The sequence below is a fragment of the Dromiciops gliroides genome, chromosome 5 (genome assembly GCF_019393635.1).
Source record: "Dromiciops gliroides isolate mDroGli1 chromosome 5, mDroGli1.pri, whole genome shotgun sequence".
NCBI classification, from domain to species: domain Eukaryota; kingdom Metazoa; phylum Chordata; class Mammalia; order Microbiotheria; family Microbiotheriidae; genus Dromiciops; species Dromiciops gliroides.
In genome coordinates, this window is record NC_057865.1 from 288229804 (window position 1) to 288252978 (window position 23175).

Below are 23175 nucleotides of genomic sequence, written 5' to 3' on the forward strand. Positions count from 1 at the left end.
AAATTAAAAGCAAAAAATAAAGAAGTTAGAAACCTCTTCATGATTTTTGGCCCACCCTGTACATGACATTGAGCAAGTTACTTAACCTCTCTGAGTCAGTTTCCTCACCTGTAAAATGAAGAGACTGGACAACATTATGGATGATGATGTCTCTAGAACAAATGTCCTTAACCTTTTTTTTTAAATTTCCTGAACCCCTTTGGGGTCAGTCCTGGGGATGGCAGGGGAGTTTGGGGAAGCCTAAGGACCTATTTACAGAATGTTTTTAAATGCATAAAACAAAATACATACAATTATAAAGGAAACCAATTATGCTGAAATACAGTTATAAAAGTATTATATGGACTCCAGTGTTAACCCCCCTAACCCCCCCATTCCTGGAAAAATCCAAACCAGGGGCTTGGATAGCTTCTTGTTGGAGAGGCTGAAGAAGGGATTCACACAACAAAAGATCTTAGCTCTAGGGCAGGATGGAGGCTCAAAGGCTATTTAGTCCAATACCTTAGCTTTATAGCTCAAGAAATGGGGAAAGGACCAGAGCAAGGTCACTTAGGTTATAAACCTGAGGTGGAATTTACCTAAATCCTCTTGCTCTTCAAAGCCAGTGTTCTTTACATAATTACTATTGTGCCTCTGAAGTGAGACAACAAAGGTTTCTATAGAGACTTATAGCTTAATGAGCTCAGTCCCCTAGCAACATTCCTTTCAAGTTGCAAACTTTTAGAAATCAATAAGTATTTTATTAAACTTCTGTTATATATCTGGTCTTTCATTAGACAGCTAAGTACAGGAGATATATCTCCTCTCAGAGAGCTGAGATAGCAGATATAAAATAGACATAAAGCAGATATAAAGTAAATGCAAAGTAATTTTGGGAAGGGGAGGGAGTTTGGAAGGAAGCTAAGAATATTACCAATCTCTATCTGTGGAGGGAATTTCCACACCTGGACAGCATCTCAAGCAATGAAATCATAAGTTCTGACTCAGGTGTAAAACCCTGTGACAAATAGGCTTCTGGAATAAAGAGACAAACAAATAAAACCTATCTGAAAGGAGCTTATCCCCCTTCCAACTCAAGATATTCGACAACCCCCATTGATTCTAAGCTACTCCCTCCAAGAAGCCTGTACTGGTGCCAGGAATGTTCTAACCTCCCTCCTTTCCCTTGAATGCCTGCCCAAGCAAGGGAGGTGGGGGGTGGGGTCGGAGAAAAAGGCAGACTATGCACAATTCTTTTGGATTCTGCCTCCTTCTTTCAAAACTGTGGTTCACTCCTTAGTCTAGGCTCAGGGCAGGGGATGTGAAGATCAGTCAGTGCATTTATTTCTTCCCAAGATTTTTGAAAGAGGGTTGGGGCAGGGGGAAAATGAATCAGAGATCCAAGAGAGCTTTCATTCTAGGTAAGAGAGAGGCACTGGATAGGTTCCAATAGCAAAAAATAACTCTCTCCAATTACAGAGCCCAGTTGGGCTGGATTTTTAGCCTGGGGGGGGGGGCGGGTGAGAAGCTGGAGTATGCAGTTTCCCAGAAACACTATCTAGACAGTTTTTTGCCTGGGAAAAAAAGAGGGTGGGGGTGTAGGAGATCATCAGCATAATCCAATAGAAAGAACTCTGGATTTGGATCCAGAGAACATAGGTTTCAGTTATAACTGCATTAAGTCCCTTAGTTTCTCTAGACTTGGAACCTCCAAAGCCATCAAGTCCACCCCCCCACCCCCATAGATGTTTCAAGTTTCAAGTTCAAACTTCTTAGTTAGACATTCCAGGCCCTCTACCACAGGATCATGGATTCAGATTGCCTAGCATCCTTAGAAGCTATCTGTTCCATTTTACAGATATGGAAAAATGAGGTTCAGAGAGGTGAACTTGCCTAGAGTCAAGCTATGTGTTCCCTAAGTTTCCAGTCTTCTCATACTCTGTTTTTCCAATGAAACTAGAGCATTCAACATCCCCACCCCAATATATCCCCTACACTCTCCCACTGTTTGACTTTGTTCATAGCTGTTGCTACCAATCTCTTACTTTTTGTATTCTGTATTCATCCTCTAAAATTCAACCCATATGCTCTTTCCTCTAGGAAGGTTCCCCTCACAACCCTAATTGGTACTGATTAGGAAGTGCAGTGGATGCAGCACTGCGCCTGGAGTCAAAAAGACTCATCTCTGTGAGTTCAAATCCAGTCTCAGACACTTGCTAGCTGTTTGATCCTGGGCAAGTCACAACCCAGTTTGCCTCAGTTCTTCATCTGTAAAAAGAGCTGGAGAAGGAAATAGCAAACCACTCCAGTATCTCTGCCAAGAAAACCTCAAATGGGGTCATGAAGAGTTGGACATGACTGAACATTCTCTAAATTGACCTTTTCTGACACATCTGAGAATAAGACCACAAGCCATGAGGGTAAAGGAGGGATCTCTCCCCCAGCCCTTAGCACAGAGCACACAATAATTCAATACTACAAGGATCCATAATTGTCAGTATGGGTCTGATTCAGATTGTGACCCCTTTACAATTTAGGAAAGAGTTGCCATGTTTGAGAAATCCAGTATCCTGCTTCATACACAATGAATGAATGTTCTTTTGTTCTTCACATTTGTTGATGATTAAGTTTATACTTTTTAAATAATTAAAATGAAACTGACACTTTGTGGCCAAGTTGATGGGGAATTTCTTGGCACTTAGGGCGCTGATTCTTGGGCACAAGACTTCCAGCCTATCTAAGTTGGTAAGGGCAGCTAGACCTTGGGAAGCCCTGGCAAAACCTTGGAAAAGCAAGGGCATACCACAGTGAGACCTCAGAGAAGGACTTTAGTGCAATACTCCAGTCAGTAGGTTCTCAAAGTTAGCTAGCTGATGGACACCTGGGCCATTTGCATTCCACACTCTGAAAGTTCTGGACAGGTCCCCTAAGGACCTGTCTGTTGTTGGTAAACAGAGCTGGGTTTATACTGGTTGGGGGGGGGGAGGGGAGTCAGGTGAGTGGAACAGACTCCAAGGGTTGGAGTCAAAGGTCCTCCTAGAGGGCTTCCAGCCCTATCTGTCCCTCACTAGTCATGTCACTTTGGATAAGTCACTTGATGTCCTCTTTCCCCTCCTCTGGAAAAGGTTGCAAGGGGTGAGCCAAGGCAACTTCCAACTCTAAAGTCCTATGAAATTATAATTGGTGAGAGTCGATTGTGGTACAGTAGGGAAGATGACTGGACAAGGTCAGACTTTGGCTAAGTCACTTAAACTCTATGGCATCATAGCCCACGGAGACATCGATTTGGACTTAGAAGACCTGGGTTTAAATCTTAGCATGCCACTTTTTACCGTGTGACATTGGGTAAGTTCCTTGACCACTCTGAGCCTCCTCTCCCGACTCAGTGGTGGGCAATGGGGGTTGTTTCAGATGATCTATTAACCCCATTGGCTTGGTCCGAGGCACCAGGGGCCACCAAGAACAAGAGCCAGTGCAGGTGTCGAAGGTGTGTGTGTCTGGGGGAAGGAGTGGTGCCCCAACTCCTGGTCAGCGAGTGAGAGGCCTGTGCGATCCACCTGGGAGCTTACCTACCTTTGCTATCAGGCTCCGGCTCTGTCCCCAGGTACCTCCCCCGGGACCGGGAGTCCACCATCTGGAAGCGCTTGGACTCGAGGTTTTCCATCATCTGCTCATAAGTCTTGAGCAGGGAATTGTCGAGCCTGGCTTTGAAGACCGCGGGCTCGGGGTTCGTGGGCTCCGAGGTCACCGGGTGCCCCTCCTGCAGCCAGTTGCGGAAGCCCCCATTGAGCACCGACACGGTGCGGTGGCCAAAGACCCGGAACATCCACCAGGCTCGCGGGCCGTAGAAACTGCCCAGGTCGTCGCCGTCGTACACCACCACGTGCGTGTTGTTGCTGATGCCCAGGCGGCCCACGTAGCTGGCGAAGGAGGCCTCGCTGGGCAGCATCATCTCGTAGGGAGACGCCTGGTCCCGGCACTCCTCGATGTCGAAGAAGGAGGCGCCGGGGATGTGGCGTTCCTGGTACTCCTGGCGCGCGTTGCGCTGCAGAGGTGGGTACCAGGACACGTCGAGCACCCGCAGGCCCGGGCCCAGCTTCCGGGCGCGGACCGACTCGGCCAACCACTTGGTGGAAACTAGAGCCCGGTAGAGCACCTGTTGCTGCACCATGACGAGCCTAGAGCCTCTGCCTGGAGGAGGGAAAAGCAGGAAACAGGGAGAACAAAACGACGCGGAGCTGGGAGATCGGGGAGGCTGCCAGGGAGAGGGGGGCGTGGCCTGGGGGGACATTCCCCCCCACCCCCAGACTCAGCTGGCCTCGGGGCGGGGGGGAGAGGTGGCGGCCTGCCTACGCTCCAGCTTGGCCCCAGACTTTATCCCAGGGCAGACCCCGCCCACCTTGGCAGCCAATCCCCGGCGGCTGCTCTGGGTCTTGGGGCCCCTCGAGAGTGAATTTGTCTTGGCTGAGCCTGGGAGTCCATATGTGCAAGTGTGTATGTGTGTATATGTGGGTTTGTGTGTGGGTTTCGCCCCTCCTCTCCAGCCGGAGAAAAAGAGGAGAAAGGGGGCGGGGTAATGACAGCGGGAGCCCAGCTGAAGGGCTGGGGGAGGGGGAGATTCATTTAAAGAGGGGTGCAGTTAGTTACTAAGAGAAATCAGTAAAAAGCTGAACCACATCTGGGCTCTGGCCAAGGGGGAGCGGCAGCCAGGCCCCGAAACAAAGGTCTCCTATGGGAGGCAGGCCCAGCTTCAGAAACAGCCCCCTCCCCTAAGCGCCGCAACAGAAGGGCGGAGGAGAGACCGTAGATCCCTGCACACCCCCTCCCCTCTTCATTTAGGTTCCCCGCCAACTGGTGGGACACACCTGACCCTGACCCTGGCTCAAAGCTTCACTTACCAGAAACCTCCAACTCAGAGAGAATTAGCTTAGGCAGGAGGTGCAGGAAGGTGGGGATGGGGGAAGGGCAGGGGACCTTGGCCCCTGGGCTGTGGCCGTCCCTTCCCGGTCTACTACCCCTCCCCCTTCTCCTTTGCTCCCTTTCACTCCTCCCCCTCACTGGTCCTCAGGAGAGGTGGCTGGGAGCTGTGGTCAGAGCTCTGGACCTGAACGGTGTGGACCTGGCCTGGAAATCCTGCCTCGACTGGCTCCTAGCTGTGTGACTTTGGGCAAGTTCCCTTCCCTCCCGGGGTCTCCGTTTCCCGTCCTGTCCAAAGTGGGGAGTGGTGGTGGTAGTGGCGGGGTTATCCTCCAGATGCCCCGGACAGTCCTAAGATCTAGGTTTTCTCAGTCCCACGCCATTCGTCCTTGGGCCAGTTCCCCCTTGTTTTCCTTCTGGTCTCCAGACAGGTCAGTGTCTTCCTCCCCGACACTCCCCTCGGCGTCCAGCAGTCTGCCGTACGCTCCCTCTCCTCGGTTCAATAAAGTTAGCCAGTTCAAAAAGAGAAACCCTAGTCTGGGTCCTGCCTCCCTTCCTACCAGTCTCAGTCCCTCCCTCGCCGCTCGCCCGGCCCCTAGGATCCCTCCTTCCAGCTTTCAGGGCCCAGCCCATTGGCCTCGCTGTCGCAGGGGAAGGGGCGGAGAAGCAGCCAGCCTGGGTCGGCCCCTAACGTGGTGAGTGAGGACGTGTGTGGGGTGGGTGCTGGGCCCCCAAGATGTTCCCTGTCCTCTCTCCCTCCATCCCTAATGGTCCCTGCCCGGGAGGTGACGACGCCTAGTCTGCATCGTTGTCCAAGGTGCCAGAACTTCCGCGCCTCTGGCCCCTGGGCGATCGGAGCGCCCGGTGGCTCTGGCACTTCCCCAGGGCCACCAGTGAAGTGCAGGCAGGGGAAAGGAGCCGGGGGTGCTGGAGCGCAGCGGGATGGGCGGGGGAGGTCCGCTCCCCCAGCCAAACACAGCTGGCCATGGGGGAGTAACCGGAAGGCCAGGAGCGGAGCCCCGAAAGACTCCTCTCCCATATACGTTAGTGGTATTTTGGGAGCTTAACTGGGTGAACTCTGTGGCTAAACTGAGTTTAGTGTTTGTCCAGGGGGTTAGAGGAGCAGCCATTTAGAGGTGCGGGAGCTCTGACCTAAGAGGCAGAGGGCCTGGCAGGGTTTGCAAACTACCTTTGCTCTATTACTAGAGACGTGTGACCTTGAGCAAATCAGGTGACCACTATGAGGCTCAGCGTTGTCTCCTTTGTAAAATGGGGACCAGGCTAGATGCTCTCTAAGAGACATCTGGGACTTGGAAAAATCCCACTGGGATCCTTTATCAACAGCAGGAATTGGGCCTCCCTCACGTGGCAGGTTAAGCCTGTGGCTCCAAACCACATAAACTCTGGGACCCCTCCTGTGATAGGCAAGGAAAGAAAGAGGCTTCCGGAGGTCTGAGTTTGATTCCTGGAATTCCCAGAGCCTCATGGTCCTTTTCAGCTCTAATCCTGGATTCCAAGTCCATAAACTAACAGGACTGAGAGCTGGAAAGGGATTTAGAAATCATCCCACAGGGTTTCAAGTAAAAGACCTGAGTTCAAATTTTAACTTGATTCCTTGCTATTCATGCACCTATGGATGAACCCCTTTCCCTTTCTTGGCCTCAGTTTCCTTTTCTGGGTTGGTCTCTAGGATTTCAGCTCCAGACCAACTCTTCTCAACTTCCATGGTCTCTATCTGTGATCTGTTCCACTCCCTCAAGGGAAAACACCCCCCCACACACACACACACCCCTAGCTTTGAAATCCATTGCCCAGAGTTGCAGTCTTTGTTCATAACTCCTTTACTCCCTTACCTACCTTTTGAGAATGAGGTTGTACCTAGGTGTGTAGGTGTCGACTAAGCTTAGGCTAACTTTTCCTGACCATCCTTAATAAGGGAGCAGAGAGCACAACCCACAGTGCTTCCTGAGAACCCATCCAGGGAGGGACACCTTGCTGATCTAGGAACTGTACATGGCTGAATCAGCTCAGGTACCACCTTTCCCGTGTTTGTCTCCCCTCTCCCAAGAAACAACTTCGCATTTCTCTTTGCTTGTGGTTTGTATTTGGGGAGGTGTGGGTGTGCAGTGGTGGAGGGAGCTTTCTCACCAGGAGCTCACTTAAACCAAAGATAGCATCCATCCAGTTTTTAAAAAACCATACTTAATCATCTGTATACATGTCTATATGTATACACCTTGTGTGTGTGTGTGTGTGTGTGTGTGTGTGTGTGTGTGTGTGTATACACATATGGATGTATCCTGAATGGAATGTAAGCTGCTTCAGGGCAGGGACTAACGCTATTTGGTTTGGTTTGATTTTTTGTTTGGTCTGTCTATCCCCGGTGCCTTGCATAGAATGGGCTCTGGTTAGAGAGAATTTACTTCGAATCCTGCCTCAAACACTTGGTTCTGTGTAACTCTAGGCAAATAACTTCATCTCTCTGAGCCTCAGTTTCTTCACTTGTAAGACCTTGGAGTTATCGTGAGGGTCAAAGATAGTAAATGTAAAGCACTGTATAGGTGTTAATTGTTATTGTAGTCACAAGTGAAGTGGCTCAGCCTGAGGTCACATAAGGAATAAATTGGAATTTGAAAAGAGGTCAGAGAATCATAAAGATCGGGTCAAAATCTCTCATTTTATGAAGGGGGATCTGAGGCTCACACAGTTAAAGTGACTTAGCCTAGGTCACACAGACAAGTGAAGGAGGCAGAATTTGAAGCCAACTCCTCTCACTCCAAAGTCAGTATTCTTAGTGTCTTTGTGTCTTTGATGTAGAGAATTCTATCTGAGGAAACTCCCCCTCTACTAATTCAGATCTACTCACTTCACCTCATCTGTTAAATGGGGATAATAATGGTACCTCCCTCCCAAGGCTGTTGTAAGGATCAAATGAGATCGTATTTGTCAAGTGCTTTACATAGTTCCTGGTACATAGTAAGCCCTGTATAAATAAATAAATGTTAGCTATTATTGTTATTATTTTCTCTACCTGTTCAGTATCCTGTAGTCCTGGAAAGTCCCCTGGGAGCACAAAGATAGGAAGTGACTTGCCCATCATCACCCAGCCAGTATGAGCCAGGTCTTCCTCTTAGTCTCGACCTACCACACCATCCTGCTTCTCATGTGGCACACAGTAGACTTTTAAGGGATTCTTGAGGAATCTGACTGAATTGCACTGGGAGGGTCATTAGAACTTAAATTCGCACAGCCTTAGCACTTAAGAACATTAGAACAGAAGATGTCAGAACTGGACACACAGACAAAGAATATCAGAATGAGGAGGGGCCTTGGAAATTGAGATCATTTGGAACCCTTATTTACAGAACTGGGAAACAACCCCAGAGAGAAAGGATTTGCCCAGAGTCACCCAGGTAGATGTGGGGGGAGTGGTAGAATTGGATTCCTTAGAGCACATGGTTGGCATTCAGGAGGATGGAGGCAAGGCTGGCTCCCTCATGGGTACAGCATAGATGGTAAGGGCCAGTCTAGTCCTTCCTCTGCTAAGGAATTTCTGTGTTGCTTTGGCTAAGTCACTAGCCTTCTCTGGGACTTTGAGTCTCTTTCATTACCCAGAGATGGGCCAGGGAAAACACAGGGAATGGATGTCATTAGTGACCATGGGCTCATACCAAAGTCTCCTGCCATTATGACATGCTGGGAAACATTTTTTACCCAAGTAGGGAAAGGGTCTGGACCTGCCTATTTGCCTGCCTACCCATGGTATAGAACCAAAGTGGCCCATGGAATCCTGCTTTCCCCAAACAGACTGTCTGATAGGGATGTAACACAGGGGAAAGAAGGTTGAATTTGGAGTCAAGACTTGGGTTCAGGTCCTGGCTCTGACACTTCCTATGGGACCTTAGGCAAGTTACTTTGTCTCTCTGGGCCTCGGTTTCCTTATTTGTAAAATGAAGGGGTTGGACTAGATCAGGGCTTCTTAAACTTTTCCACTCACCACCCCTTTTTGCCCAAGAAATTTTTACATGACCCTGGGTATATAGGTATATAAAATAGTTGTACACAACCTTTTACTGTTGCTAAATTTTTCACGACCCACGCATTCATTTACAAGGCCCCACACTGGGTCTCCAGCCACTGTTTAAGAAGCTAGGGACTTAAAAAAAAAAGAAGCTAGGGACTAGATGACCCCCACTAACACTGAGGTGCCGACTCCCTTGTCTACAGAGAACCATGAGCTCCACAGTTAATCTCTCTGGCTGAGGCCAGTCGGATGGGATAGGGCGACTTTGCTAAGTCAGTATTCTGAGTTCATTGAAGCTGGTTATTTGCTGTGTAGTGCTTTTGTTGGACTCTAACCACCCCACCCTCCTTCCCTCCCTCTCCCTTAGTCCTGCTCTCCCTGGCGCTTGATAATCTCAAATTGCAAATTGAGTCTGCCCCTCTAGGTTTAACCACCTTCCTAATCCTATTTGTTAATTGTTCTCTTTCTTCTTCCCTAGCCTAGAGGGTCCCAGGAGTCCTCCAGTCAGACAGAAGCTGGCCAAAAGCCAAGTGTCATGGCTGCAGGATCCCTCTTCAGAGCTCTGGTATCTGCCAAGTGGGTGGCTGAGTCCTTGAAGGCTTCCCAGCCCCTGAAGTTGCTGGATGCCTCATGGTACCTGCCAAAGATGAAACGAGATGCTCAGCAGGAGTTTGAAGAAGGTCACATCCCTGGAGCGACCTTCTTTGACATTGACCTCTGCAGTGACCGGACGTCCCCTTACGACCACATGCTGCCCAACGCCGTGGACTTTGCTGAGTACGTTGGCAAGCTGGGGGTGGGGAACGGCACCCACGTGGTGGTGTATGACGGTAGCGACCAGGGCTCCTACTCTGCCCCCCGAGTGTGGTGGATGTTCAGGGCCTTTGGGCATGACACTGTCTCACTGCTGGATGGAGGGCTAAGGAACTGGAAGCGGGAAGGGTATCCTCTGAGCTCTGGCAGGGCCCGCCCAATTCAAGCAGAATTCCAGGCCACCCTAAACCCGATGTTTGTGAAGACCTACGAAGATATCAAGGACAACGTGGAATCACACCGCTTCCAGGTCGTAGATGCCCGAGTTGAAGGGCGCTTCAGGGGCATCGAACCAGAACCTCGGGAAGGTAAGCCAGCTAGGGCACTGTCTATGACTGGGTGGGGGTGGGGGTGGGGAGTGGAACCCCAGTCTGGGGGGGGGGGCAGCAGAAAGATCACGTGGTATTTGTGGTCAAAGGACCTGGGATTAAATCTCAGCTCTTCTGCCTATCTGGGTGATCATCCCCAACTTCAATCTCCTTTTCAGTTTTCTCCTCTGTAAAATGGGGGTGGGCGGGGTGGGGTGGTGGTGTGGTTGGGCCAAGATTTAGGGATGTAAAGGCCCTTAGAAGCCCCTAGTCCGGCCTCCTTATCTTACAGTGGAGGAACCTGAGGCCCATGGAGTTGAAGTGACTTGCCCAAAGTCACTTGTTATTACTCTTGCCACAGCACCACATGGAATCTTGGAGGATTTGCAAGCTTCCCTTTGCCACTCCAAATCCCATGATCAAAATAAACCATAGAATCTTGGCTCTGAAGCTGGAAGGGACCTCAGAGTCCATGAGATCCAGCCCTGCCATTTTACAGATAAGAAGGCTGAGGCCCAGAAGGGAAAGTGACATGGGATCACAGATTCAAAACTGGAAGGGGCTTTGGAAGCCATTGACTCCAGCCCTAGATAAGAGCTCTGAGCCCAAGTGCCTATGGAAAATCCCACTTGCCATCAGGTATTGTCCCCGTCGGGCTCCATCCAGATGTCTTCCTCCTATCCTTCATTTTTTTCCTGTACAAATAACGAATATAAAGTGATTTGCAAGCCTTGAAGTACCATGGACATGGACGAGGACATCTGGGATGGCAGGTGTGTTTGCTACCCAACACTCGGAATGGAAGAGGATGGGGTGGGAGGGAGCCACTGGCTTATTTTCATGCCCTGTGGTTTACCCTCTTCTCCTTGATGGGACCCATCATTGCCCAACTGGAGCCAGGGCACTTCAGGCTGGAGTGCCAGAGGGATCTGGGGGACAGAACTGGGGAAACTAGGGTCAGTGTGAGAGTGTGACAATAGCAACATGGATGAGAATGAGAGCAGCTCCCGTTTATATAGCTTTATGTCCACAACAACCCTGTGGGGAAGGGACTATTAGTATCCATTTTACAGCTCGGGAGACTGAGGCTTGGAGAAGTGATAGGATTTGTCCAAAGTTACCAAGGTTGTAAGTTGTTCCATTGGGTCTGACTCTGTGACCCCTTTTGAGGGGTTTGCCCTCCAAAGTGGTTTGTCATCTCCTTCTTCAGCTCATTTTACAGATGAGGAAACTGAGGGAAACAGGGTTAAGGGACCTGCCCAGGGTCACAAGACAGTAAAGCTGAAGTCAGATTTCAACTTAGGAAGTTGAGTCTTCCTGATTCCAGGCCCAACATTCTATCCACTGAGCCACCTAGTTGCCCAGGTTTTAAGAAGCAGAAGCAGAATTTGAACCCAGATCCTCAAACCTAGATGCAAACCTCTTTCTAGCATCCTTGGCTTTACCTATCTTGAGCCACTATGAGTTGTAGTTTTCTTATCTGCAAAATGGGAATGAAAGAATAGCTGGATATTGATTGACTTACTCCGTGCCAGGCACTGGTCTAAGAACCTGGGAGACAGCGACATAGAGCAAACAGCTCCCACCCTCAGGAAATTTATATTCTGAAAGAGGGAATCATTAGCTAGAGGGCAGTGATGGCCAAGGAGAGGAGCCTGGGTTTGAGGAGTCCCAGGAATGGGGCGTGGAGTTGTCCACCTACTAACCTTTGTACCAATCTTAATACTTTGTTAACCCCAAACATGAGTTGTCTTTGCTGCCTAGGCTGGTCCTTGGATGGCAGGCACATATCATTTGGCACATACCTACTTGAAGCTTTTTGGATTGTGCCTGTGTAGCACTGAAAGAGCCTTCTAGAGTCAGGGTCACCTGGAAGCCGAAGGCCTTTGGGGGCCATGGCGACAGTCAGGGAAGTTCTGCTAGATCCTTAAATTCCTTTAGTGTAGAGACCCCTTGGGTTGATCTTTCTGGCCCAGAGCTTGGATTAGATGGACCAGATCCTTGGCATGCCTCCACTCAAGGCCTGGAATATTGTCTTCATTTCTGTGCCCTCCATTTCAGTGGTCACAAGACTCCCTCGGGCATTGCTACATTCTTAAACCTTTGGGGATATTTAATTTGGCATGTTTCCTCGTCTAAATTTAAAGTAATCACTGTATGCCAATAATAATGACAGAATCTCAGTGCGGAGGAAGGAAGGAAAGAAAGGGAAATGAGAGGAAAGAAGAGAAAAAGGGAGAGAAGGAAAGAGAGAATGAAGGGAAGAATGAAACAACTTTTAGGTGCCTGTCTACTTTGTGCCAAGTACAATGCAAGCCCTTTTCCAAATATTATCTCATTTGATCCTCACAACAGCCCTGAGAGGGAAGTGCTATTATTTCCCCCATTTTACAAGTGATGAAACTGAAGCAGAGAGAGGTCGAGTGATTTGCCTAAGGTCACCTAACTAATAAGTCTGAGGTTTCAACTCTAATCTTCCTGACTCCAGACCAGCATTCTATCCATTGAGCCAATCTAACCCACACCTCAATGAGGATTCTCTCTACAATTTACCCAAGTAGAAGTTAAGCCTGTCCTTCAAGACTTTCAAGCATGGGGAGCCACTATCTCCCAGAATAATCTGTATCATACAGACCTTAGAGTTGGAAGGGTCCTCAGGGACCATGGAGTCCAAATGAGGCACAGAGAGGTGATGAGACTTGCTCAGGGTCACACTGTAGCATGAGGCAGGATTCTGATTTAGATCTTCCTCATTCCAAGTACCCTGCTGTCACTAAGCTAAGAGGCAACCTAGCTCAATATGTTGATTTTTCATCTTGGAATCAGGAAGGCCTCAATTCAGATCCTGCTTTAGACACCCTGGCTGAGTCATTTTGTCTCAGCTGGCCTCAGTTTCCTTGTCTATAACAATCTAGGATAATATGATAATTAATTAATAAGGATGATAATTATAGTACCTCCCTTGTTGTCATGAAGTTCAAATGAATTAAATAGATGCAAAGGGCTCTGTAAGCTCTAAAGCACTATATGATTGTTAGGTATTTATTGTTAATTATTAAGCTGTATGGGGCAGCTAGGTAGCACAGTGGATAAAGCACCGACCCTGGATTCAGGAGGACCTGAGTTCAAATCCGGCCTCAGACACTTGACAGTTACTAGCTGTGTGACCCTGAGCAAGTCACTTAACTCTCATTGCCCCGCAATAATAATAATAATAATAATAATAATAATAATAATAATAATAATAATAATAATAATAAAGCCATTGTTTAGTCTTTTTAATTGTTATAGTCAAACCAATAGACATTTCTCTGTGCCAGATACAATGCTAAGCACTAGGGACACAAGGAAGGGTCATAGTCATTTCATGTGGCGCTTTACTAAATGCTGATTCAGCCTCTCAACCATCCAGTGAAGTGGGTAATGTAAACATTATCCTCATTTTGTGGAGTAAGGAAATAAGGTTGAGAAAAGGGAAGGCCAAGTCCAAAACTCCAGGCACTCTCTGACTGCTAAGTTCACTGCTCTGCCTACATTCCACTTAGCAAGCAGACCTTGGGGCAATGTCCCCCTGGCAGCCAAGGTCTTTAAGCTAATGGGTGTTTGAGTGACTGGCTGCTGGGCAGGGATATTGGAGCTGAGGTTACTGCTTCAGCACCAGGTGATCTAGGGGGACCCTTGAGGTCTCTTCCAGCTCTCTGATTCTTTGGTCTGTCTTACATTGGTCCTTTGATCTCTGACCGTCTAGTCCTGCAGTCTTAGGGGAGAGCAGCTGGCCCCTAGGCCCTCATCCTGAGCCCTCATCTCCCTTTAGTCCTTCTGGTCTAGTGAAAAGTACCCTGGAGATTTTCAGTTGAAGAATTGGGTCTCAAAGACTTGATCTGACTCCTATACAACCTGTAGGAGTTTAGGGAAATCCCTTCTCTTCCCTAGATGTTTCCTTATCATTTTAGACAATGAAAGGGTGGGGTGGGGAAGATGAAATGGTATCTAAACTTAATCCTCTGATTTTGTCCACTCAAAGCCAGTTTGCTCCTCTCTCAGGCCATGCTCTTTATTCTTTTAAATAAAATTTTATTTTGTTAATTTTGTTTTATTTTATTAACATTTTCTAATAATAACTTTTTAAAATTTTGAGTTCCAAATTCTCTCCTTCCCTCCTGCTCCAACCCCCTCCTTGAGAAGGCAAAAATTTAATTTTGTTAATATATGTAAGGTCATACAAAACATATTTCCAAGGGGCAGCTGGGTGGCACAGTGGATACAGCACCGGCCCTGGATTCAGGAGGACCTGAGTTCAAATCAGACCTCAGACACTTGACACTTACTAGCTGTGTGATCTGGGCAAGTCACTTAACCCCAATTGCCTCACCAAAGAAACTCGAAAAAACCATATTTCCATATCAGCCATATTGCAAAAGAAAACATAAGCAAAATAAAACAATAAGGATCAAAAACTATCCTTCAATCTACATTCAGAGTTTATCGGTTCTCTCTGGAGGTAGAGAGCATTTTTCATCATGGGTCCTTCAGAGTTGTCTTGGATCACTGTCTTGATCAGAGTGGCTCGGTCTTTCACAGTTGGTCATTGTTACAATGTTAACTGCTACTATGTACAATATTCTCCTGGTTCTGCTTCCTTCACTTTGTATCCATTCATCTAAATCTTCCCCAGTTTTTCTGAGAGCATCCTGCTTGTCATTTCTTTTAGCGCATAAATATTCCATCACAATCCTGTGCCACAACTTGTTCAGCCATTCTCCAATTGACCCATGCCCTTTATTCTTCACAGTCTCCCATAGACTATATTTTAGAATCCAGAACTAGAGCTAGAAGGGACCTTAGTCCCTTTACCTCCTCCACAGGGCAGGCAATGTGGTACAGTGGAAAGACTACTGTCTCTGAACCCAGAAGAACTGGTTTCAAAAGCTCCTTCTGTCAGTTATTCTCTCTGTGGCTCTCCCCAAATCACTTTGCCTTCCCTGAACCTCTTTTTTTCCCCACATCCACAAAAGAAGAGTTGGACTAAGGAATCTCTGAGATCTCCTTCTAGTTCTTGATGTGGTGTCTTTATTACCTGTGTAACCTTAGGCCAGCCAGTCAACTATCTGGGCCTCAGTTTCCTCATCCATAAAATGAATAACTTGGATTAAATGACCCCTGAAGTCCCTTCCAGCTCTAGATTTGATTTTATAATCCCAACTACCTCATTTTACAGATTAGGAAACTGAGGTCCAGAGAGGAGGTGATCAATCAATAACCATTTATTGAGTGCCGACCATGTGCCAGGCACTGAGGCACAGGTAGCTGCAAAGCCAAGATTCCAACCCAACTCCTCTGACCCCCCCCCACACACACACTTCCCACTTCCCACTGAAAGCCTCTTTTCCTCCTCTAGGTATCGAACCTGGTCATATCCCTGGCACCCTGAACATCCCCTTTATTGATTTTCTGACTGAGGAGGGCCTGGAGAAGAGCCCTGACACCATCCAAAAACTGTTCCAGGACAAGAAGGTGGACCTCTCAAAGCCCCTGGTGGCAACTTGTGGCTCAGGTGTCACTGCCTGCCATGTGGCCCTGGGTGCATATCTCTGTGGCAAGCCTGATGTGGCCATCTATGACGGATCCTGGGTTGAATGGTACATGCGTGCCCGGCCTGAGGATGTCATCTCAGAAGGAAGAGGCAAGACCCTCTGAGTCAGGGGCAGGCAGGAGTCTACCCTGGTCCCAGGTCACCAGCCTTTACCACCCCAGGATGGGGGGTGGGTGGGGTAGCCCAACCTAACAGTTTTTCCTAACTCTTTTTTTTTTTTAAATACAGTGGCCAAATTTCATTTTTTTTTTATTCTCAAGGTGTGGCCTAGGTGGCACACTCCCCTAATTCTCCCTCCCCCCCAGGAGGTCCTTAGTACTTCCTGATTCTGAGACAAATGTTATCCATTGAAAGAGGGAGGGAGGAGGGCATGAAGGACACCTTTGGCAGTGGTGAAGGGATCTGTTGGAATTGAGTAAAGTGGGAAATGGAGGGGGAAGAGGGACTTGTCTAGTCCCAAACATGGCCCTCTGCAATTTAGCCTGTGTTGACCACCAAACCTACCTCCTCTTATCTTTTACTGTCAATAAATATGAAGCATTTAATCTTTCTCTACAGCCACCTATTTCCTCCTGTTTGAAGCCGATCTCTGAAAACCATAGTGGGTGAGGCACTATGGGTGTGGGCCAAGTGGATCTCTCTCCCTGGGTTTCCCGAGAAGCCATTCTCCTGATGTGCTTCTTAAACTAAAGGGTCAGGGAAACTGTCCCTGAATGAATGCATGAAAAAGTATTCATTAAACCTTTACAGTCATTGAGCTAAATTCTGGAGATAGAAAACCACAGCCAGGAATGCCATTTTCTTATCAGGCTATGAAGATATTGAGGGGTGGAAGGAGTTAAATGTAGCTCAAGACAGGGTTTGAGTTACAGCTGTGAGACCTTATTGATAAGGTTTTATAGAGGAGTCATGGAGAAGGTGGGGGAGGGATATAAGAGATGAGCTTAAATGGAGAATTGGGATTTATCCCTCACATCCTGAGCTATCAAATCACAGCCCTACTATTGCCCCCTTCTCCTGTCCTTAAGCAAGCTACTCTGCCTTAGTTACCTCATCTGTCAGACAAGGATACTAACACCACCTAACTCATGTCATTCACAGAATCTTAGCTATGGAGCTGAAAGAGACCTCAGAGCTTATCAAGACCAATCCCCCTCATTTTCCAGATGAGATATTGTGGCCTAGGGAGGGTTTGTGACTTTCCCAGGGTTTCAGAGCCAGTAAGTGAATGGGGTAGGACACAAACCCAAGTCTTCATAGCTCAAGGTGGACTGCTTTTTTTCGTCATAAAAAAAACATTTGGAAATGCTTTAAAACTCTATAGAAATGCAGTAAGGGATGGGGACAGGTGATAAATTGCTAAGACCAGTCTGAAGGCTGCAGATCCAGAAATGGTTCATAAATCTTTTAAATTATGGGTTCTTGGCTCTGATCCTTCTCCTTCTTAAGCCTTAGGGCCTTTCTGATCTGATCATCTCCTGGGAACCAGTCCAAAACCTCTTTGCCTCTGGTCCCTGGGCTTTCATCTTCCCTTCATCTTCCATGAGTCTTCTCATTTTCCATGGCTATCCTGGCTCCCTTGATTTAGAGACCTGTCCCTTGCCCAACCCCCACCATGATTCCCTAGGTTTCCTTATCCTGGGGGCATGTGCTGGAGCCAGCTCTAACCAGCTCTGGACACTCAGTTCTTGGTTATTAAATTTGCAGCGTGAGCATTTATTTATACCTCAGAAATTGGCAGTCACTACAAATCAAGGTCTGGTTTGTAGTTTTGTTGATTGCCTCAACTTAAATGATAGTAATGGATGCCTTTCTTCCCCTCCTCCAGCCTGGTTGTTAAACATTTATTAGCATACCCCATTGCTCCATAAAGATTGCTTGACCTCAGCAGGAATATAATAGAAGGCTCAGGGAATGAACTTATTACCAGATTGGAAGCTTGGTGACTGGAGAGTAATAGTAGTAGTAGTAGTGGTAATAATAATAATAATAATAATAACTACATTAACTTACATTTATCTGGTACTTTATGGTTTACAAGGCGCTTTACAAATATCTCATTTGAGCCCCACAACACTCCTGAGTTACCAGGGATGGCTCCCTGGGTAGTAGAGAGGTGTAGGGACATATTTAGAAAGGAAAGTGATAGCCAAACAATATTATCAATAGAGCTAGATTAGAAGAAGAAAAGGCTGGGGTTATTCATTAGTTATCTGGGTCAGCAGGGGAAGGGCAATAGGAGATCAGAAACACTGGTTAAAAAACGAGCCTCTAGTGTGACCCTGGACAAGTCACAACCCTCATTGCCCCACCAAAAAAAAAAAAAGCCTCATAGAATGTAAGGTCCTTGAGAGGCTGCTCCTCTGTGTGTGTGTGTGTGTGTGTGTGTGTGTGTGTGTGTGTGAGAGAGAGAGAGAGAGAGAGAGAGAGAGAGAGAGAGAGCATCTGGCACAGTATGTGGCACATAGTAGGCACTTTATAAATGCTTGTTGATTGATTAAATAGAACCCAGCGAATCCTAGCCCCCCCCTCCCCAGTGAATAATTCCCACTTAAGATTTAAGAAGCCCTTTTCTGTGTGACCCTGCTAGTGAAGAACCACCAGTATTCTCTATACTTTATAGCTGAGGAAATGAGGCTGGGGACAGGGGGAGAGACTAGCCTGGAGTCCAGAACTTGAACCCAAATCTTTCCTGACTAGTTCCAGAACTCTTTCCAATATACTCTGCTCTCTCCGGTTGTTCTTCCTGGAGATAGTGCTGTCCTAGACTGAGCTCATGGGACCAGGGCCATGGTAGGGTGAGAGAGAGCAGCCCTGGGGTCATGGAGGAATCAGCTGGGATAGGGGCAGGCGGATCTGCTTGGAGGAGAGATGAGGGTCGAAGCCCAAGCTTCCATTCATTTGGGGCATCTCCTACCTCTCCTCCTTCACTCCTTATTTCCTTCCCCTCCCTTCTTTTCGGTCCTTGAAATACCTTGGGGAAAGTTTTCACAGATACTTCTCAGCTGTCCTTCCTGCCACTGTTATTCTTCAGTGTGGCTCACTGGACACTTGGGGTAAGCCCACATCCATTCATACACTCTAAGCATTCCACATTCCATTTAGATCTTTGGGAAACTCCAATTCTACATGATTCTTTATTGGCTTGAGTTCTGAGAATTAACCTCTTCCCCACTGTTAACATCCCACTTCCATATATCCTCAAAGGAAAAATTGTCAAAGGATTCAGCCTGCCCCTGAGTGAAATAGAAATTAGGAGGTTGTTGTTCAGGCTGTGTGACTTTGTGACCCCATTTGGGGTTTTCTTGGCAAAGATACTAGTGTTCATCATTTCCTTCTCCAGCTCATTTGACAGATGAATAAACGGAGGTAAACAGGGTTAAGTGACTTGCCCAGAGTCACACAGCTAGGAAGTGTCTGAGGCTGGATTTGAACCCAGGAAAATGAGTCTTCCTGACTCCAGCCCTGGGCAGGATACAAAGCCAGAGTAAAAACCAATCAATGTACCAAACGGTGTCTGTCCTCAGGGAGCTTACATGCTACTGGCTAGCAAGAGATACCACATTCAAACAAATGAGAATATACATAGTAATTGGAAGAGGGAAGGTGCATCGAGAACACTATGGGGGTGGTGGGGTATCAGGAAGGGCTGACAGCGAGAGGTGACACTTGTGATGGGCCCTGAAGGGGGAACTAAGTATTCTAAGACATGGAGGAAAGGAGGAGATGCATTTCAGGCATGAGGTACAGCCTTTGCAAAAGCATAGAGTCAAGAGATTAAACTTCTGCAACTATAGACCAGAGTTACTACTTCGTAGCAAGTTGGGCTTCCCTAGTCAATGGAAAAAAAAATGCCTATAGGCTCTTTTTGTACAATGTTTCATTTATTTATTCTTTTATCCAATAAGAATTGGTACTAAAGGTCAGGCATCATGCTAAGTGTTGCGGATAAAAAAATGAATCCAACCCTATCCACAAGTAGATTACATTCTATTTGGCCAAAGCAACATATAAAGAGATAAAAGCACAAGACTTGTCATTAGAATGACCTAGATTCCAATCTTGCTTCAGAATTTAGCAGCTGTGTGACTCTAGCCAAGTCACTTAACCTTTCCAGAATTAAGTTTCCTCATTTGTAGCATGAAAAGGTTGGACCCAATAGCCTTTGAGTTCCCTTCCTGTTCTAAATCTATAACCAATGAAGCCACTTTACAGACAGTGAAAATGAGAAGCCAAGATTAATCAGGAAACATTTATGAAGTTCCTACTATGTGCCAGGCACTAAAAGGTACAAAGAAGGATATAAAGACAAATGAAATAGTCCTTGCCTTCAGGAAGTTACATTCTAACAGGTGTGATGTTTAAAATCTAATGTGTGGTCGCCTTAAATTAGAAGCTTTAGCACCAGTCTTTGGGCATTAAGCATTTATTAAAGCATACTAGGTATTAGAAAAAAGAGAACACATGGAGTTAAGAAAAGGCCTATCTAGCCTAGAGTTCTAGCCTGGTCTGGTTCTTCCTCAAGTCCTCAGCCACAAGCCTGCTTCAACCATGAACTCTTCTCAAACTGAGTGTGGAAGCTTTTGATAGGTCCGGAGCAGAGGCGGTCCTTACACACTGCTTCAAGCTGATTGGTTAGCATCATCCAAATCCATTGGTTCACTGGACTTGAAGGTGGTCTCATGTTGAGTTCAAAGTCTTTAGCTTCTGAGAACAATACATTCATAAGGGCTGGCCAAGTGTGGTTACAATTTTTGTTGTTGTGGTGGTGGTGGTGGTGGTGTGGTGGTTACAATCTAATTAACTTTAAGTAGGCTAATCAGCAAAGTCAATCGCTCTCACTTAATTCAATCAGTTTAGATTAATCTCCAGGTGGGCCTTTGAGTATCTGCCAAATCCCATGATTTTCTCACACGGGAGACAACATGTGTCTATAATTACATATATACATATATGTGTGTATATAATGCATATGTATTATATATACATATAAACGTGCTTTTATGTGTGTATAGACACATACACAAAATAGATACAAGGTAATATTTGGGGGAGCCAAAGATCTGGGGGATAAGAACAGGCTTCAAATAGGAGACAAAATTTTAGCCAAGTCTTGAAGGAAACTTTGACTTCTTTTTTTTTTTCAATCAGAAAAGTATTTTATTATTTTCCAGTTACATGTAAAGCTGGTTTACCAGATGGTTTCCTTGTAGCCACCCTAAATCTGTTCCTTGCTCACTCTCATTACCCCCACCTCCTTCAATGACCCTCCATTGCTTCCAGTTCTACTCTGGAGGGCTAAGCAGGACAAGCCTGATCATCACCTCTTTTACATGACATCCATTCAATGCTTGACAACAATGAGCCTGTCCCTCTTCTCCCCGAAACCCCCAATGGCTGGAGTCATCTCTTCTCCAGGGCAAATGTGCCCATTTCCTTAGTTTTCAGTTGGTTTACTCTGATGACCTCCAGCTTGCCAGAGTACTTTCTGTGATGTGCCGCCGAGAGATGAACAAAATATTCTAGACATGATCTGACCACAAACGAGCACATCAGGAACATGATCTTCTTCCATCTGGACACTGTGCTTTGGTCTAGACAGCTGAAACCCTCATTCCTTCGGGGGTTTTCTGTTTGCCTGCTCAAGCTGTTGGTTCTCTCTGAAGCAACTGTCCACTCAAACTCCTCCACCTCAGGCCTTGGTTATACGTAAAGTATGCCAAGGGTTTTGGACAAGTGGCTAGATCACTAACCAGTGGCCCCACTGGGACCTGAATATAGGTCTTCCTAGTGTGAGTGCACTGTGAGGTGTTTTGCTGGCAAGATCAGACTGCTTTTCTCAGAAACCCAAGGTCCAGAGCTGTTGGATTATGTGTCCAAAGAGTCTAGAACCCATAGACCCTACTTTTCTATTGAGCATTATCGTTTATTCCTTGGGGAATGTGTGGGATTAGGTGATGGCACCCTAGAATTGGACAGTCAACATCCCTTCCCCAGGCACGCACTACAGTCAAGTGTGTAGAACATTGGTATGAAATTCAAGAGGCCTAGTTTCTTTCCCCAGGGGTGCTCATGACAGAATACTTTTTCATTTCAGTATAGTTAAGGCATACCATTTTGACCTGTCACTAATCTCTCTTGCCCTTACCTTCCCTGTCTGAGAAACAAGGAGTGTGGGCAGAAGGGTACAGTGGGAAGAAAGATGGATTTGAGTCAGAGGACCTGGCTTTGAACTTGGACTCTGAAGTTTACCATGAATGTGATCATGGACAAGTAAGGCCCTTCTTCCCCTCCCTGGGCCTCAGTTTCCTCAATTATAGAATGAGAGGCTTAGATCAGATAGACTCCAAGGTTCCTCCTTTTGTTCTGAGGATGAGATACTACTCACTATATAATTTTTTTTTCTTTTGGTGAGGCAACTGGGGTTAAGTGACTTGCCCAGGGTCACACAGCTAGTAAGTGGCAAGTATCTGAGCTCAGATTTGACCTCAGGTCTTCCTGAATCCAGGGCTGGTGCTTTATCCACTGCACCATCTAGCTGCCCCACTATATAATTCTTAAAACTGAATCTTAGAGCTTCAAAAGTCCAGGATGTGCCTGGGTTCATTTGTTCTCTCCCAAGCTTTTCATGAAAACAAAAATCCCATCATTAGTCATCCTTTTTTCAGTCCTTGCATAGAGGGATTTTAAAGGTCACCTCTTTGGTTCTTTTTGGTCTCTCACTATCATTGCCCAATCTGGACATCTTCATTGTCGGTACCTTTTTTTTTCCTTAATAAAATTCACCCTTTCCCCAATTAATCATCTTAATTATTTTCTCCATTGTTGGCCATCCCATTAGTCTGTGTCTCAAAGCAAGGAATAGCCCATGTTTTCTCACGTTGCTTTTTACCAAGATGAGAATGGTTGGGGTTTTTTTTAAGCAGTTGTTAAGTTTTACATGTCATTTTGAGGAATTTGGGGGGTTGACATTCTAAAAGAAGATGCATTTGAATGCTGTGGGATGACATAATCAGATATTTTCAGAACAAGCAATGATTCTTGTGGATTTCCAAAGAACCCAATTGGAAACTCATTGTCTTACTGTCATAACAGACTGACTATGCTGCTGCCTTTTGACAGACACTTAGCTGGGTTCCACAAATTCTCTTTGGAATGTCTTCAGTTTCTGGATTTTTCTACTTACAGACTAACCTATGAAAGCCAGCTGTCTTGAACCTGACTTTTAGGATTAGAGTTCTAGAACTAAAAGTCACCCTAGAGAAGATCTCAACCAACATTTTACAATCATCTAAATCATTTCTTTTTAGAAAAAGGGAAACTGAGGCCCCAGAAGGGACATGACTCACAGTATGTGGCCAAGTTAGGATTTGAACCCAAGGCCGAAGACTGCAAGTCCACCATTCTTTCCACTGGACCTAACTTCCTCTCTGAAGTGATGTGTTGTTGTTTTTAAATTGTAGTAAACTCATCATTCTGAGATATTGCATTATTTCTATACCATGTATTATTTCCTCTATAAATTAGTCAAGACATATTTT

At 46.5% G+C, this 23175-nt stretch overlaps 2 protein-coding genes across 6 annotated transcripts in view; one reads left to right on the top strand and one right to left on the bottom strand.

Moving 5' to 3' along the window:
* The window catches only part of TST (thiosulfate sulfurtransferase), a 17542-nt gene extending 12235 nt beyond the window's left edge, over window positions 1-5307 (bottom strand). Inside the window, exons 1-2 of one of the 2 annotated variants that reach the window (XM_043965560.1) lie at window positions 4878-5307; window positions 3553-4170 (exon numbers count right to left, since the gene is read on the bottom strand). In XM_043965560.1, the coding sequence (XP_043821495.1) occupies window positions 3553-4150 (598 nt within the window). In that variant the 5' untranslated portion in view covers window positions 4151-4170; window positions 4878-5307. Of the gene's footprint in view, window positions 1-3552; window positions 4452-4877 lie in introns of those variants that run through there. The other variant, XM_043965559.1, reaches the window with a different exon arrangement.
* On the top strand, window positions 5048-16179 carry MPST (mercaptopyruvate sulfurtransferase). 4 transcript variants are annotated; one of them, XM_043965562.1, is made up of 4 exons: window positions 5072-5146; window positions 6833-6927; window positions 9399-10041; window positions 15440-16179. In XM_043965562.1, the coding sequence occupies exons 2-4, from the start codon at window positions 6910-6912 to the stop codon at window positions 15736-15738; spliced, it is 960 nt and encodes a 319-aa protein (XP_043821497.1). In that variant the 5' UTR covers window positions 5072-5146; window positions 6833-6909; the 3' UTR covers window positions 15739-16179. The 4 variants fall into 4 exon arrangements, with proteins under 4 accessions (XP_043821499.1, XP_043821497.1, XP_043821496.1 ...); XM_043965561.1 differs by lacking the exon at window positions 5072-5146 and adding an exon at window positions 5330-5591; XM_043965564.1 differs by lacking the exon at window positions 6833-6927 and having other exon boundaries at window positions 5048-5146.
* The last annotated feature ends 6996 nt before the right edge of the window (window positions 16180-23175 follow it).

Coding starts and splice junctions, on each gene's coding strand:
- MPST (XM_043965562.1), top strand. Junction 10,042..15,439: donor CGAACCAGAACCTCGGGAAG/GTAAGCCAGCTA, acceptor TTCCTCCTCTAG/GTATCGAACCTGGTCATATC.